Source organism: Silene latifolia, chromosome 6 (genome assembly GCF_048544455.1).
Source record: "Silene latifolia isolate original U9 population chromosome 6, ASM4854445v1, whole genome shotgun sequence".
Classification (NCBI taxonomy): domain Eukaryota; kingdom Viridiplantae; phylum Streptophyta; class Magnoliopsida; order Caryophyllales; family Caryophyllaceae; genus Silene; species Silene latifolia.
In genome coordinates this window covers 26,760,724-26,779,406 of record NC_133531.1, presented here as the reverse complement: position 1 = coordinate 26,779,406, position 18,683 = coordinate 26,760,724, and the positions used below count along the sequence as shown (strand labels likewise).

Below are 18,683 nucleotides of genomic sequence, written 5' to 3'. Positions count from 1 at the left end.
CCCTAGCCGATCGGCCCATCGGCCTGCCAACACTGGTCCCGGCATGACAACCCGCCACCGGGATACATATCCGCGTACTCATATCCAAGACCCCTCGGCGGGTCACCGGGGCCCGCCGGCCACCCACAGTCCCTCGGCCGAGGGGTAGATCAGTCTTTCCACCTGCTAGCCACTTGGCCACTTGGCCACTACGTGACAAAAGGTGAAGTCAATAAATACTCCTCAACCTTCATTGAGGAAAGGATCCCATCCAATCCAGAAATACACAACTTGACCTAAGTACACTATTCATCTGGTATAATCTTCCTTATCTCTCTACAATATATTCCTAGCCAATTAGCATACAACTTATACATCTAAGTTTACTGACTTGGGCGTCGGAGTGGGTACGCTTGGCTCAAAGCCAAGCCCTCAGTTCGTTCATCGTTGCAGGAGAGGCCGAGAGGAACGATTAAGACCAAGGGAGAATCCAACTCAAGACATCATTCAACAAGCCACGGGTGGTAACTATACTTGCTCTGGAATTACACCCGGAACAATAGTAAACATCACCCCTAAGAATATTTTATCTTAATCACCCACCAAAAACAAAACAAAACCAAAATTGATTAAAATTGGTTAAAACTAAATTACTAAACATAGCATAAATAAATGGGTTTTTTTGTCAAAAACTACCTTATATTTAGAGGTATTTGTAAAAAAACTACCTTATATTATTTTTCTTGTTTTAAACTACCTTTATTTTCTCTTATCTTGGTCAAAAACTACCTAAGCTCACGAGATGACGAGATTTGATCGATTTAGTGACATTAACCTATCTCATATGACTCTGTAAACATCAAAGAACAATGATCAACCGCATAAAAACCACAATTTAACTTCAGATGACCAAGATTTATGTTTTTCACATTTCAATAATACTTATGAGCATCTACTAAAATTAAGCGTAAGTACATCATGACTTCCCAAAATCTGTTCTAGGCATGATTTAAACATTAAAGAGTCGTATGACACAGTTTAAAGCCGAAAAACTAACCAAATTTGTCTATACCATTAGCATAGGTAGTCATTGACCAAAAATAAAGAAAATAAAGGTAGTTGAAAACAAAAAAATTAATATAAGATAGTATTTTTACAAATACCTCTAAATATAAGGTAGCTTTTGACAAAAAACCCTAAATAAATAAACAAAATCCTAAATCCTAAAAGCGTAATAATCTCACAACACAAAGGGCAAACTCGACTCCTAACTCGTATATATACACCAAAACATGTCCCTCTCTTCAACTCACCCCCCCACCACCTTCACCTCCCTTCTCAATTAGCACTCCAACAACAACAACAACAACAACAACAACAACAACAACAACAACAACAAACGACGCCGTATCACCGTACCAACAGTTTCAACTTCCGTCATCAAAAAAAGACGACCAAACATTCCGTCGGAAAAAAAATGTCGACACCAGGTTTATCAAAATGCTGCAAAATCCGACACATTGTACGTCTCAGACAAATGCTCAAACGTTGGAGAAACAAGGCAGCTCAACGTCGTATCCCCTCCGACGTTCCTGCTGGACACGTGGCAGTTTGTGTAGGGTCAACCGGTCGACGGTTCGTTGTCCGGGCTACATACCTGAACCACCCGATTATCAAGAAGTTACTGGTTCAGGCCGAGGAGGAGTTTGGGTTCGGTAACCAGACCGGACCGCTTTCCATTCCGTGTGACGAGTTCTTGTTTGAGGAGATTATTCGGTTCTTGAGCCGGTCTGAGTCGTCCCGGTTTGCTAATCTTGAGGATTTTCAGAGGAATTATTGTCATGTTGGTTTGAGAGCTTTGGCTGATTCCCGCCCGTTGCTGGAGAAGGAGGTTTGGTAGACCACGTGGTCGGGAATTGTCTCTTGTAAGACGGTTTTACGTTGGAATATTGGAAAGTCCTTTGTTACCAAAACAACCCTATAAAAGAGTGCTTTCGTAACTACTTTTATGGGATTGTTTACTAAAACCGTCTTACATAAATATTTGTGTTGCCCTGAAGAGCGGGCATATACTCAAGTTTAGAAAGTAGGAATTTCGATTGGGGTAAATTTCATCCACGTAATTTTTCTTCCAATTAGTGTAGTAATGGAATCAATTTGTATACATTATAATTTTTTATCGGGTTGGGTTGGGTTCGAGTTATGATGAGCTGAGTCAATTACCGAGTTGCTCTAGGTGAGAACGAGTGGAGATGGCGGAAGAGTGGTAATGTGGATTTAATCAGTTAACCACTGAGTCATCCGGGTTCGATTCAGAGCAAGTCATGAATTTGAGGGACTATGAGGCTCTTCTAAAGCGAACTCATCCAACTGTCGATTGAAAATTTGAGAATTCGCAGTTTGTAAATTTAGAGATTCATTTTAGATTGATGAGAAAAAACTTGTAGAAAATTATTCAAATGTATTCTCCATTATAATCATTGGCTTTGAATTATGAAGCTTGCAATTATTGTCATTTATCCATTATTATTATTTTTTTCTAAATCATGATTATTAAATATTTATACAATTGTACTTTTGGTGTGGCAGTGTTCCTAAAAAACCAATTAGTTACCGACTTACCAATAATACCTTGGCCTAGTAGTATAGTAGAGCGTGAGTGCGTGACTGAGTGAGTATCGAGTTGAGAACATCGGGTAACAAATTATCCACCTTCGGGTCATCCAACTTGAAAAAAAAGTACGTCATTTCTCGTATTCGGCCGTTAGGAAAAAAAAATCCAAAATACCTTCCTCTTAAACAAGAATTGTCACCAGCTACAACTTTAGTAATAAAGCGCTAGTTCTATGATTAAAAACGTCTTTTTTTGTAGCTATATGCCGAATCCATTGATTCATCGCGAAAGATTTTGTAAACATCGTGCAAGATTGTGTGAACATCAAATTTTATTTTTTGCTTTACAAACTTATATATATGTTTCGTCAACTTCATTGTTCATAAATACGGTGTCACTTTTATTTAAAGAAATTCTTTCGAAAAATTGTGAACAATTGGTCAAAGTTTGAAATTATTTGGCATTGTACGTTTTTCCAATGAATAGAAAACTAAAGCTGTCAATTAAGCGATGATGTGCAACATCCCACTACGTTCAAACAACGTGAAAGTGAGCCGATTGAGTTTGTTGGTCATCTGACTCATCTCATGATAATGCGATTAGATTGCACCAAAAAATAATAATAATGCGATTAGACTATTTAACATAAATAAAAAATAATGGGATTAGACTATTAGAGTAATCAGAGTTTGTGGCGGATTCAAAAAAATAATCAATTTGTGAGGTCCGTTGAAATATTTGCATATTTTACTCGAAACTCATATACAGAGTATTTTAAAATTTTCAAGCAAGTAAATAAATTACATAAAAAATATTTAAAATTACAGTAATAAATTGAAAAATTAAAAAAGAAAATATATGAGAGACATTCATTAAGAAACAGAGAGAACGCAAAGATACCAATTCATTGATTATACAACTAGTTGTATATGTTGTACGGTGTAGAATCTGAGCTTTGTAATAAAGTATTCGAGCTTTATGTTAAAGAATATGAGCTTTATTAGAAAATATTGAACTCATCCATTTACACATTAAAAACATTATTTAGTAACAAAGTCATAAAAAAGACTAATCAAACGGATCAATAAAAATGAAGTACTAAAGTAACCTATCCAATAATGTGATATAAGAAATTTCTTAATAAGTATCGAAATTACGTCGCTACGACATTATCTATCTTAAATTTAAAACAACTCAAATACATACTAAATTATATGGCAAGTTGTTTAATAAAGCTAAAATGCGAAGTTTTTATCTTTATCATTACCAAGTGCTAGTATTTGACTCGTTCTAAGATTTTGTCTTAAACAAGACTTGTTTTAGCCTTTGGTTGTAATATACTCCCTCCTATCCACCCTTTTTTTCCCCTTTGAAATGGGCACGGAGATTAAGGGTGGGGAGTATAATATTGATAAAGATATGAGTGGGGTTTGGTAATTGGAGAGAGGTATGAATAATTATGATTAAATATTAATAAAGGAGATGGGTGAGGTTTGGTTATTGGAGAGAGGTAGGAATAATTAGAATTAAATATTAATAAAGTATATAGTGAGGTTTGATGAGTGGAAAGAGGTAAGAGTATAATATTAATAAAAACTTTCTCAAAAAGGAAAGGGAAGAAAACCTGAATAATCCGTTTTAGGAAATAGGGAAGAAAAGAGTGGATAGGAGGGAGTATAAGTCAAAAGGCAACGAAACTTAGTATTTAGTTTAGGACGTTGTTTGGTAAACAGCATATTGGCCAATTTTTAACATATTCAAAAGTTTTAGCATGTTTGATCAATCAATATGCTAATTTTAGTGTTTGGTAAACAGCATATTAAAACAGCATATCTGGATCAATATGTTGTTTTACAATATGCTGCTTACCCCAGCATATTGGTTAGCATATTGTAAAATAGAAAATTTTTCTCCATTTTACAAAGAAAAGTAACAATTTACTAATCGTAATCTGCCAATTACCAAACACTCAAATTAATTCTGCTAATTATAATATACTAGTCAAATCTTCTCATAAAATTTGTCATTTATAATCTGCTTTTGCAATCTGCTTATCCTGAAATTAATCCGTTGTTTACCAAACAGGGCTTAAGTAATTTTGAAAGTAAAATTCAATTAAAAATGAAGTTATTTACTTAACGGTGTATGTTTCTCTAACATGGGATGTTTATTAAAAAATAAGCGAATCACATGCAATAATTGAGAGAGTGCCCTTTGCTTTCTATTAAATAAATCACCAACAATATAACTAGCTAATAGAGTAATAGACAATCCTTGTTTAGTTCATAGTATAAAATATACAAATGATATAGATGATTAAAAATTCAATTATTTTTAAATAACAATTCCGGCAGAATAAGGTTCATGTACATAAATTGTCCTTGATTAGCTTAAGTAATGGTGATTAATTATTAGGCTAATGTCAAACATCATACAATTAGCATGATATAATCGATCAATCAAATAAATAATACTTCATAATTGCTATTTGCTAAATGTCAAAAAATTATTATACGAGTATACTCTACTGTATTATACTCCTAATAGATGAATTAAGTTTTATAAATACTCCATAGTAATTATTGTGTGCGACATATAAAAGTGACTACTTTATGATAAATAGTAACCATTACGTTAAATAGTGATTACTTTAAAAAATTGATCATTTTTAATAATAAAAAGTAATCATTTTCAAATCTAAAATAATCACTTTTTACTGTAACATGGCCGCTTTTTATCCGACCGTACCGTAGAACAATTTTATAGTGTAATTTCTGTTTATAGTTGTAGTTTGAACCAATTTACCAAGGTTCTGTTTGGTAAAACTAGTTGAAAAGTTAGTTAAAACCTGAAAATGTAATTGAAAACTAAAAAAATAGCTAGCTGATAAGGTAATTGATTATATAAAAAATGCTTGGCAAAATAGCTAAACAAGTAGCTGATTATTGATAAAATGACGTAAAAAAATATGATAATTATTCATTTTTATAGATTGAAGGGGTAAAACTGAAAAATAACTTCTCTTAGTTACCTGAAATCTCAAATGCTAATTTAGGTATCATTTCATGTAACTTATTTAAATAAATAAGTTACTTGTCAAACTCTTAAAAAAAAGCTCAGATAGCTGATAACTTGAATTGTCTTGTTAAACAGAACCCAAGTACCAATCATGAGAACGCAATGATATGGGATTTCAATTCTCTCGATGGGCTCTATCGATAATACCTCTACGTCTACAGTTCCTAGCTCTCATGGGCTAAGAGTAAAAAACCAAGGGGTGCGCATAATACGTACCTGAAATCCGACCGAAGTTGGGCTTTAAAATCCGGAAATTTGGATTATTTTTTTCCCTACATTGGTTATCCCATCTGATCTTTTCTAAGACCCTTCTAAATGTGTAAACATTGGAAAACATTGGGGAATGAACAGTAGGGCAGTGTTTTTCGTGCGGGTCATGTGCCATACAGTGTTTCTTACTTTCCTCTTTCCTCTTCCTTCGTTTCTCCATTTCTTTATTCTTTTTTGTCATTCTGTTTTGCCCTTCAATTTTCTTCTCCAGTTTCATCCACTCATTTTTCCTCTTTTACTCTCCATCACTCATTAGCCCTTTTCCACATCCTTGATGATGGGCGTGCAAGGTTTGATTTTGTTTTTCTTTTGTAAATTTTGTGTGTAAAGTTTAGGGTTTTAATTGGATTTTTGATAGGTTTGTTTGATTTCATAAGGATCTCATCTTTCAGAGTATCCATATAGGCGTTCAGATAGAGGTTGCATATGAGATCTGTCTCCTGCTCCGATGCTTGTGATGACGACGGCGACGGAGACAACCATGATGATTTTTGATGATTCGAACTCCGGTAATTTGTCACTTTTCATGCTTGACACTTTCTCAGACCTAATAATTTAATTAGAGTTTTGCTTTGATTATTAGTCAATCATCATGTTGCGTGTTGAATTTTAGGGATTTTAGTTTGAATTCTGTGTTGAGATGCCTTTTGGTTTCAATCTCATAGGCTTATCCATTCACCTCTACCAGGCACGTCCATGTCCATCTCCAGCTCATTTTCTTTTTCTTTTAGCTTGATCCTTCTATACATTTTTAGATCACGCATTTAAGCTTATTTTGCTTTTTGCTTTTTGTTTTGGTTTATTAAACTATTTACAAGCATATCAGAATGAATCAAACAAAATGACATGCCCTGAGTCAGCCGTCATGTGGTTCAACCCAGAGCAATAAGAGTTGTTCTAGATAAATGTAATGGTATTTGTTGAAGGCAATATGTATTCAGGAGAGAAATCGATGGAAGAACAGCAAAAGAGATAGGCAAGTAAATAACTTCATCGTGTAAAACAGTAGCCCAATAGGAAAAATCAATTACAACTTCAAAGGTCACAGCCTCACATGCACAAACATCTCAACTGCATTTTTGCATATGAACCGACTTTTTTGTTCACTATTTTGGTTGTGGTTTTAAAATAAACATGTAAATGTCGTGCTTATCAGGTTTATTGATCAGTTTTTGATTTCTTTTAACTGTTCCTGTCCTTCCTTGCGATCCAAATTTGTGTAGCTACAACAAGCCAGTCAGTTCAGTTAAAAATGCGTTACTCTATCTAGAAGCATGCAACAGAAACTTAAGCAAGTGCCTCTTAGAATTTTTGTAGTTTATAAATACTTAAAATCTTTAATAATTAGAGCTTATTTTCATACATTTGCTATTAATTATTAGCCATTTTATGATCTGGGTTCTAATAATAATAATTGAAGAAAGATCAATAAATCCAGACTTGCTTTCTCTATTCTCACTTCAGATTTTAATCAAAATGTTAAAGATTCTATGGTAAGTTCTAATACATGTGTGCATAGTATTAAATCTCCGTTTCTGTCGCGATATCGGTTATCACGGCCGAATATCGCCTTTTAAGGTGTAAAAGGCGAGATCATAGCTGCTGATATTTAAAACTATGCATGTGTGTTACTTTTGGTTTCTTTTGGGGTACTTAGGATATAAAGGTACATGTGTTTTTGATGGTTTATTGAATTGCGAAGCTTGAGCCTACATTATTTGAATCATAAAAGCGATTCCAAAATGTTACTCAATTATATTGGGGGGAGGTGCTGGAACTCATTTGTTTTCGGTCTATGATTTATATTAGTGATAAGCAAACGACTAACTCAACTGACTGTTTTTTTAGTTGCGGATTGACACTCTTTCTATGCAATTCGTGATGCTATGTTCATTACAAGTTTTGAGTGATAACTATGTTCAAAATGGGTGACGTAGATAACTATGGTTTGCAGTTTCCAGTAGGAGGATGTTATAGGCTACTGATGTTCCTTTGAGCAACTGTATCAATAGTGGAACACGAAAGATGTTCATTCTTACCCAGTTCAAGTCGTTTTCACTCAATCGTCACCTTGCCAGAACTTATAATATTGGAGATGCTGTGAATCTTGGTGACGGGTTTGTGGAGGTAAGTAACCGAGACTAGCATTTGGAGACTTTTTCCTGTAATAATGCATGTTTAGGTGTTTGGAGTTTGTTTCATGGGTGGGCAGACTGTGGAGCCGCCTTGTGCATGTTGCAAGCAAGTTGTGATTAATTGATTGGTTCAGTTTAATTTCCTCTGTAGCACAGTTAAGTAGACTGGCCAATTATAATTAATTTTACAGTAGCCAGTGTAAAGAAAATGATCAGCAACAAACTAGATAATTGTGAATTGCTATGTTTTCATTAAAGCTAATTAGGCTGTAAGTTAATCTAGGTTAACATAGGGTCTGGTTTCGGTTCATAGGGAATGCAGTAGTGTCAAAATTTCAGGGGGAGAACTTTTCCGCCCTTGTGGTCCTACGTAGCTCGAAGCCGAACCAAACTGGATGGTGTAAACCCCTTTGAAAATTAATACTCTATATAAGTATGCATGGATCAAGCAGCAAGAAATGATTTTTAAGTGATTTTACATAGGTTTTGGCTGCAACTCAAACTCTGGGGAGGCCGGAAGAGGTGGTTCCGTGGTGGCCGGTGCAGGGAGTCCTTTATTGTAACTCTCTCAACATTAACGAGTTTTAAGAGTTCTTAGCTTAGTCTTTTCCGGCATCTATGGTCCACTTCCTCATGCATCCCTCTAGCAAGATTACAGGTTTGTTATCTATAGTTCTTTTATAATGGTAACAGGTCTTGGTTAAAACCATCTTAACTCAAGACCTCTTACAACCTTCTTTTATTTCCACCTCTATCTATTAATTGAGTGTGAACCGTCATAAGTAGTTAAGACGATGTTAAACAAGAAATGGTGTTATAATGGTATCTTAAGTACGTATTTAAGGAGTTAGGAGAGGAAAACATATTTTAAGAAATGCTACTTTCATAGGCTGCATTGTGAGGCAATTTATATTAATCAACCCTTAATTAGTGCAGTGGTAATATTATTGACAGTCTGAGTCGTCCTAAGATATTCAACATTATATGTTTCTTTTTCTTATTTGAAGAACCGTATAGGCCAAGATGAGGTAATAGTTGTGACTTTGTAAGTAACTAATCCTTTTTTCCTAATCGTATGTTCACGTTTATATTTGTGCTCAAGTTGTATATTTGAGCAGTAATTCTTGCTGCTGAAATAGTCTCCTTTTTTGGGAGATCAGAATCTAAAAAGAGAAACTAGCTTTGCTCCAAGTTTGTGCAACTTAGGATTGCTTGTTCATTAGTTTTTACGTCCAAATTTCATCTCCTTGCTATATTTGTTAATACTTGGTAAAGAGCTTAGAATATTTTATGTGACTACTTCAGATATTTCATTGTATATATATTTCAGATTCAATCATCTCCTTCACTTATAGCCGACCTATCATTTTCATGAATTTGTCGTTATTATGCATGGTGTCCCATTAATATTGAGTCCCAAACTTTCACTCTTTACGTCTCTACCATTACAATTTTAAACCCATGATCTTATCTTTTTATTAGATTGTTTGCTCTTGCTGACAATTAATAAATTAGATGTTAAGCCTATAGTTATGCTTCTAGGGTAATACTCCACCGGAGAACTGCCAGATTGACATCACATTCTAATGAATACTTGTTTTTTATTTACAGGAGCACATATTTGACCACGGCCAACAAACGATATATTTGTAGCTATTATGGTGAGAAGCTAAAGACTAAAAAATTCACTTCTATATTTGTTGCTTTTTTTTTTTTCCATTTCTAATAAAACCAATAAGCAGCAAATGAAACTCACCACCTTCAAACTCCTCGTTGTCGGTAGAGAAAAGACCATCACTTTTCTGTTTTAATCCTAGAAAACAAGTACTGATCTTTGCTGCCCTGCCACTTTCATTTGCAGAATTGCAGTTGAGGAGGTCTAGGCTCGATATGAGTAGAGCTTGTGCTTATGATAGTAAATTTTTCCTCCTAGGCGCTAGAGAGAAGTGAGTATCTTAGTAATTATGTTCTCGTACAGTTACCTTTATTGATAACTACGACACCAGGTCATCTCAGGTGGTCAAATTTCAAATAGTTTCAAAATTGCCGGTCTTACCGATCATGCCACTGTTTTCAGTTCATTGTTGATCTTGCTTGTAGATTGCCAAGGCTGACCGGAGTACAGTCTTTAAGCTAAACATGTTTAAGCCTTCAAACTATTGGGGACTACGCCTATTATGGGAACTTAGCCTGAGGAAGTGCTGCTCTGGTGTTACCCATGATAGCATGTCTTCCGTTATTAGGAGGTATACGGAGCTTGAAAAACCTGATCTAACCGAGTTTCAGTTTAGTTTGTTGCAAAGACTCAAATTATTCTAGCCAAGTCTCAAATTTTTCAGTTTTCAGTGTATTTGATGATTTGTATCTATAGTATCCATGTTTCGTTTAGTTCGTAGCAAAATTTAATATCTTTTTAGTTCTTTTTAGGACAATGGGTATGCTATAGTTTCACTTATTTCTTGCAAAGTTTCAATCTTTTTAATAACTATTTGATGATGGGTATTCCTGGATCGCATTTATTTTTTGTGAAGTTTCAATCTCTAATATGACTATTTGATGTCGGGTACTCTATAATTTCCGAGTTCTTGCTTGCGTCAGAGGCTGTGTTTTTAGGTCTTTGTAGAAGTTCGGGACTACTTTCTAATTTGTTGTGTTTTAGTATTTTACTCTGATTTGTGGATCGATTGTCTTATTGTGCTTGCGTTTTCTCTTTACTAATCGTTAGCAACCCAATGACTCCAACCTAAACATTGCGTTTCGAATATTGCTCATGGTTGATTTAAATGTTTGGGAAGTGTTGACCCAATGACTGCAACGTAAACAGATACTTCTGCATTGTGCTCGAAGGTTGGTAATTTGATTAAAGACGGATATGGGTCTTGGGACTCCGCGCGCATCGCGCGCGGAGCAACAACTAGTTAAAACAAAAGGCTGGTTCGTAACTTTTCTTAAGAGCATGTTCCGATAACAAAATGAGAGGGAAAAAGAGGTGAGGGAAAAGGAGGGAAGGAATGGGAGGAGGAAAGGAGGGTGAATGTTTGGATACAATTTTGCTCTACATTTTTCTTATTAAGAAGAGATTTTGATTAGGCTTAGTGAAGCAAAAATGTATCCATTCAAATTTCTTCCGCTCCATTTTCCTTTTATCTTTATTTGCTATCCATACAAGGGGTTTTAAATCCCCTATTCTCCCTCCCTTTCCTTTCCCTCTAAATCGTTCATTCAAACACACCCAAGAGAAATTAATTGGATGAAGTAATAGACCCATTCGCAATGAAATTGATAGATTTTATTAAAAAGGGCATTTTAGAAATCACAAAAACTCAAGAGAGACGGTCTCTCAATAGCGTTATTGACAGACCTCTACATAATGGGGTGAGGGACCCACTGAATTTCTTTTTTCCCTATTATGTCTCCCACTAAATTAGTGGGAGACGGTCTCTCATGAGACCTAGTGGAACACCTCACGGTAATTGAAGAGGTCCAGTGATAGGCTTAAATGACTAGTGCTTAAAGGGATTGGAAGTACTACTCATATCAACAAAGTGCACTTTCTTTTATGGTCATCCATGCGAAAAAACTCCAAAGTTAAGCGTGCTTGACTGGGAGTAGTCTTAGGATGGGTGACCTCCTGGGAAGGTTTCCGGGATGCGCATGAGTGAGGACAAAATGCTCTATAAAGGACTCGTGTTGATCTGTGGGCCATATACACAGCCTGGTGAGCTATCATAAATAACCGCTCCCGACCCGGTTTGGGCCGGGGTGTTACACCTAGCATAACTAACATTGCCTTGACTCGAAAAGCTCGCGAAAGGCTTGAATACGTGTGATCAAATAATATTTTGCTCTTAGTTTATACTGCTTCCTATTCACTAAGTTCTTCCACACTTATTTTGGGGTAGAATTTAGTGGTATGGTGATATACTGATATGTGTATATATAAATGAGAGTAAGAGGGAGAATGGGGGATCATAGGTTATATTACCAATAATAATAGATAAATAAGGAAAATTGAATATTTTTGTAAATTTGTCGTCTTAGGAAATATTGAAGATTTTAGAGAATAGGATAGGAGCATACTTTTTAACATGATTATATATTTATATGTTTGTATAACCATATAAAATGTTTTCATTCATTTGCCAATATATTTATATGTAATCTTCGAATCCTCTTATTGAAACTATCAAAAGAAAGAAAAAATAATAACTTAACAATTATATATAGGCTCTAGTTAGCTCGAACTCGGGTTAAAGCTCGCGATGATGGTAATTTAATTTTTTCAAGTTCGGGTAAGCTCGAGCTCGAAGTTTGTTTCATGAGAATAAGTTGAGCAAGGCTAAGCTCAGTTTCGACTTGACTCGTTATCACCCCTACCCAAAAAAAAGTAAGAAGATTATTTGGGCATGGAGGGGGTACTATATATAATCTATAAACATCCGATAAGTATTAGCATTTCATCCCGATAAACTCTACCAATAAACATGGTTTTGGGAATTGTATCCAATAAAACTAGTTTTAAACCCGTGCAAATTGCACGGGTATGCAATTTAAAATAACATTATTTTAAAAAGTGTAAATAGACATGTTTAAATTTTCCTAGTCATTAATAATTCATGTGCATTTAAGAGATTGTATCAATTATCTAATAATATATAGTGATTTTAAACTATTGTTCAACCGGAATTTAAACATGACCCATCCTGATAGCAACCCTCATATTCAGGCTCTAAGACTCGACCAACCTATGACCCGATCCGTACATAGTTACTACTCATTATTCAATACTATCATAAAAATGTGTATTATTACTAATATCATACAGTATTATTAATCTAAATAATTATGAAAATTAAAAATAAGTATATATTTCTAATAAAAATTAATGGAAATAATTATTTCAGAAAAGGTGTGAATCCAACCTGTATTTGACCCTAACTCAACCGTACAAACCTATTTCTCCATATCTGTAATACACTTGACCGATATGTTACCCGAACCTAAAATGATTGAACCGGTAACTCGTGTAACCGACCCATTTGAAAGGTCAACGTATATGTGAGATAATTTCAGTAATATCTCGACAACACTTCAATAAAATATACTCCCTCCTATTGTATATTTTATTACCTATCTCCTAAAACGGATTATTCAGGTTTTCTTCCCCTTTTTTATTTTGGAAACTTTTACTCTTACTTTATTCATTCATATCTCCTATCACCAAATCTCACCCAACTCTTTTATTCTTATTTTATATTATTTCCTTTAATGTTTGTGGCACACAATCCATATTTAACTCCTAATTATTCATCCATCTCTCCTATCACCAAACCACATCCAACTCTTTTACTCTTTTTTTATTCAGCTCCTTAATACCGTGCCCAGCAACAATGGGAAGAAAATATGGAATTGGAGGGAGTATGTATTTAGTCAGACTCTTTTCTTTTGGACTTAATTTCAGTTTATTTCAGTTCAGTTTAGCTCCATTAAATTTAGTTCAGTTCAGACGATTTCAGTCCAAAAGAACATGGCCTTAGTCTAACTTATAACAGAGGTATTTATCTTAATATTAAAACAGGTTAAATATCATCCCACATATGCATATTTGACCTGACTTAAATAAGAGTTTATCTTTACTGAATTAGAGATGCCTAAATCATTATATATTTTTATTCAATTAATTTTATTAACTAAGTCATTTTTATAATTATTAAATTATTATTATTAAATTATGTAAGTAATAGTCCATTAATAAATTAGTAAAAAATCTATATGACAATGTATGTAATCCTAGTTCTAGTTTATTAAGAGTGTATAATAATTGGTGTATATATCACCCAGATATTTTAACCCATACGCTCCTCAATCTGGTTTGCCCATAGTAAAATGTCCAACATAACCCACTACGTCTAACACAATTCTAATTGCTCTATCAGTTTGAAAATAATCATAATAAAACCATCGCCTCTCACCCTTCCGTCACTATTCTAAACTCTAATTACTGAATAAACCCTAAAACAAAACACTCCCCTCAATTTTCCCTTCCAAAGCCGCCTCTTTTGCCTATCTCCCACTCTAGCTTATTTCTTATTCAAAAAAAAAAAAAAAAAAAAAAAAAACTACCATAAATGATAATCTTCCTTTTTTTTTTCTTTTTTTTTTCTTTTAAAGAAAAATCAGAATGATTCTAGCTTATTTCTTATTCAACAAAGATAAAAAAAAAGCTACCATAAATTATATCTTCCTTGTTTTTTTTTTTAAAGAAAAATCAGAATGACTCCATTATATCGTCAATCCCATGATAATCAGAAAATAGTCACCAAAAGCCTTTTTTATAATCTTCCTCCATCTCATAAATATCGTCCTCATCCTTTTTATTCGATCCTATCGGAAGATTTAGAGAAGGTTGAAGCTTGAGAAGAGACGCCGACATGCATGTTATCAAAGGAACCTTATATTTGAGAAAAGCCAAGTATTTTTTTTTCTTAAAATTACAAATATTGAGTTTTTTTTTTAAATTTTCACTTTTCTTTTCTTTAAATGAACAAATAATTCATTTTTGTTCATTTTATAAAATTCAATTAGTCTCCTGTATAACGGATGTATCCGTTATACCAATAAAACGGATCAAATAATTACCATATAGGATTAAATGGTAGGATATAATTTAAAAGATAAAATTATTTAAAAAAGGAAAAGTAATCAACCTAACCGTCTAATATGTGTGTAATTATATTGTTGCCTATATTCATGCCTTTTTTCTTTCCAAAAATCTTGTAGAAGATTTTCCTTCCATTCCCATATTTTGTCTTTCACGCTTCTCCATAACCACTCTACCTCCATTTTCGTTCAGATTCAACCTACCACCTTCTTCCCCATTTTTTGTTCAGTTTCAACCTAATTGTAGGCACTTTTTAATTATCATAATTTCGGATCTAAACTTACCATAGTACCGGTTTTTTGTAATCAATTTGTTTCTATTTTCCGTTTTTCGCCAAAAGACGAGGAAGCAAGCAACAAAAAGGGGTTTGGTTGAAGCAACTTCAAGTGGTATTAAAGGTGTGATTTAGTAATTTAATAGTACCGATTTCACTAATTTTTTACTTAAATAATTTCATTGTAGTTACTTTTGTGGGTCGATTCTTTGTTTTAAGGAGATGAAAATCCGAGACAAGCTGTTACAATTAAGAATAAGAGGAAAGGCCGACCTAATAATGGAGAGAATGGGGTAAAACAACGACCTAATGGTATTGATGTTGATTTGTCGGTTTTATAAGTTTTTACATCTTGATTAATATTGTTACCATGGTTAATGATTTAGTAGCCGTTTTTGGTAATTTTTGAGTACGTTTAATTAGATCTGTTTTTTGTAACTTATTAAGATCATAATGTGAGCAATTTTCTGCTATTTGTAGCTTATAACCATTTGTTAAAGAGTTCTTTTGATTTCAGTTTTTGTGACCATTTTGCTGAACTTAGTGGCCATTTGTTGATGTTTAATTACATCTTTTTTTTTTGTAACTTATTAAGATCAGAATGTGACCAAGTTTATGCTATTTGTAGCTTAAGACCGTTTGTTAAAGAGTAATTATGTTTTCAGTTTTTGTGACCATTTTTGCTGAACTTAGTGGCCATTTGTTGATTGTTGATGTTTAATTAGATCTTTTTTGTAACTTATTAAGCTCATAATGTGACCAAGTTTGTGCTTATTTGTAACTTATGACCATTTGTTAAGGAATACTTCTGTTTTCAGTTCTTTGTGACCATTTTGCTACACTTAGTGACTATTTGATGTTGAATTAGATCTGTTCTTGTAACTTGTTAAGATCAGAATGTGACCAAGTTTGTGCTATTTATAGCTTAAGACCATTTGTTAAGGAATACTTTTATTTTCAGTTTTTTGTGACCATTTTGCTGAACTTAATGACCAAATAAATGTTGTAAGTAGCTTAGGACCATTTGTAATATGCTAATCTTTGTGGCCATTTATTAGCTTAGTACCATTTTTATGAACTTAGTAGGTACATATATGAGTATTTTGTTAGTTACCATTGTTGTGATATTTATCGCTAAATATATTGTTTTTAATTTTATTATATTTTTGTAAGTACTCATTTAATTTTTGTATCTGAATATGTAGTTAAAGTGTTTTGTCCATGAATAATTATTTAGTAGCCATGTTTGATCACTTTTTTTTTTTTTTTTTTTTTTTTTTTTTTTACGTTTGACAAGACTTCTGAAAAGATTACTGATGCATACGGGTCTTCGGGTGGTTTATCTAAACTGATTAAGAAGATGACTGAAGAGCAGAAGAAAAGTGTTAAAGAGATTGGTTTTGGGAGGTTGTTGGAGGTTAGAGCTAGCAGAATGTATCATGTAATGATAGATTGGTTGATGACGCGTTATGACCAAGACTCCAGAATGTTCTTGATTGATAAGGAGCAGTACTTTGTTTTGACGAGAGATAATGTACATTTATGTTACCTTGTAACCATGGGAAGGAGGTTCTGCGCACCTCAAGTAGAATGCTATTTTTTTTTGGATTTGGTAATTGATTTAAAACTGTTATTACTTTCTAAATGTAGTTGATATGTCATTCACATTTTGCTCTTAATATGGGAATGATTAAGTATTGAACGCATTCTATTTTAGTCGTTTTCTAGTTCGGATTGTGAATTAATTAAACAAGTACTACTTTTAAGACAATATTATGCCTTCTTTATTTTCTTAGTTAAATAATTTTTTGGTCAACTATATACAATTCTAAGCTAGTAACAAGTTTACTAGATACGGTCACAATATCATCAAAGTTGGTCACAAAATAAAGGATATCATGTTTATTTGATCACAAATTTATCAAACTTCTACCTTAGATAGATAGTGAACAACTATTGCCTTAAAGACAATATGTAGCCATATGTCTACAATTTGTAGCTAGTAACAATTTTTTTTTTTTTTTTGATATTTGTAGCTAGTAACAAGTTTACTATAGTAGCATATCATGAAAATATTTATAATTAAGAAAATTGAGTTTGAAACCAAATATTTATAACATGTAATTTAGAAAATTAATTTTGTGACCATAATGACTAGTAAGATATGGTCACAAAAATAGCACGCATCTTAAGCCTATTGACGTATTTGATATGGTCTATCTTCATGTGTCTAACTAACTCTTCACCTCCAGAAGTGACAACTAGAACATGATATTGAACACATGGACGAACCAAAGCTTCGGTCGTCATTTCAATTACCTCACCCTCTTTTACCATTATTTTTCGTTCACACCTGTGAATGCGATGCCATTGAGGGGGTGTTATGATCAAGGTTGTGCTTTAAAATTTCCCAAACTCCGTCCATCTTGAGTATGTCCTTATGGAGGTCTTGCAATCACATCTAGTATTGTTGACTCACTTCGTTTGGGGTACCTGACAACAATGCTGTCCCATCAGAATTCAATGATCGTCCATTAGCATGCCCCCTGACACGAACAAACAAAATATCACTGAGACTCGATATTCTTCTAATCTCATACGACGATACGAGTGCCTTTTCTAGTACTAAATCTCGTTGCTCGAACATGTCTATTGTACACAGTGAGTAAGTATTCCCATTTTGTAGCCTTCAATCCGACAAGAGAGCTAGTAATATCAAATTCTGAAGCATAAAAATAAAACCAAATAATCAGAAGTTATTGAATCATGTGATGTATAATGGTTACAATTTGTACGATGGCGGATACAATTTATATGTGACGACATCCGGATTAAAGAAAACGTTCATTACCTTTTTTGAGAGGATGAAATGATCCATCGTTCAAAATAATGGACCAACATCGTGTTCGACATCGGCTTCGACGTGATTATCATCTTCATTTAAAATGGACTTACCATATAGTCATTATGGGTGTAAATATGGTATCATCATCGTCTTTCACACAAATGAGATGGTTGATCATCTTACAAACAGAAAAAAAATTGATGAAGATGATTGATTGGCAGAGGTAGGTGATGAACACGAATTGATATGAGTAAGTAGTAACAATGGTGAAACCGTTGTGCCTGTGTATTTGCTTAATATGGGAGACTAATTAAAAATATTTTAATTAAGGTAACTCTATTATTTAGTAGCTGATTTTGTGGAAGTTGTTTTTAATTAAATTATATGACTAATTTTACCCAACCCATATTAGTTATTAATCAGATTTAAATAACCAATATCCGAGTCCGTTTCACTATTGTCGTGTTTACAACCGTTATAAAGAAGAATTTGCGTATAAAATTAGTTATCACCAATTCATTTCCAATATTTTAGAATGACTACATCATTGTACATTCAAACTAGTTTAAAACCCGTGGAATTCACGGGGCTGTTTTATAATCTGTAGTTAGATGATTATCTTCAAGCTAATATTCCGTATATTGATAATAAACTGAAAGTCATACGAAAGTCAATCAAATATAAAATGTAAAACACAACAAATTAGAGTTGGCTATGTGTACAATTCGTATCAATATTATTTTAACAAAATCATAAATTATGAGTTTAAAACATGACTGAGATATCAACCTGTCAAATTTCAATCCGACCCCATCCGGTTTGTCAGG

General features: G+C 33.6%; 1 protein-coding gene and 2 long non-coding RNA genes across 3 annotated transcripts; all 3 read left to right on the top strand.

Moving 5' to 3' along the window:
* The first annotated feature begins 1,271 nt into the window (after positions 1-1,271).
* On the top strand, positions 1,272-2,495 carry LOC141658683 (auxin-induced protein 6B-like). The gene has a single exon (XM_074465566.1). It carries the CDS (start codon positions 1,457-1,459, stop codon positions 1,877-1,879), a length of 423 nt encoding a protein of 140 aa, XP_074321667.1. The 5' UTR covers positions 1,272-1,456; the 3' UTR covers positions 1,880-2,495.
* Positions 2,496-5,994: 3,499 nt separating this feature from the next.
* On the top strand, positions 5,995-10,591 carry LOC141586583 (uncharacterized). Its single transcript, XR_012519603.1, has 7 exons — positions 5,995-6,231; positions 6,334-6,450; positions 7,896-8,068; positions 8,560-8,734; positions 9,688-9,737; positions 9,938-10,022; positions 10,177-10,591. It is a non-coding gene; the product is annotated as an uncharacterized LOC141586583 (long non-coding RNA).
* A 4,233-nt stretch (positions 10,592-14,824) lies between these two features.
* On the top strand, positions 14,825-16,686 carry LOC141658682 (uncharacterized). Its single transcript, XR_012549347.1, has 3 exons — positions 14,825-15,135; positions 15,231-15,323; positions 16,309-16,686. It is a non-coding gene; the product is annotated as an uncharacterized LOC141658682 (long non-coding RNA).
* Positions 16,687-18,683: the final 1,997 nt, after the last annotated feature.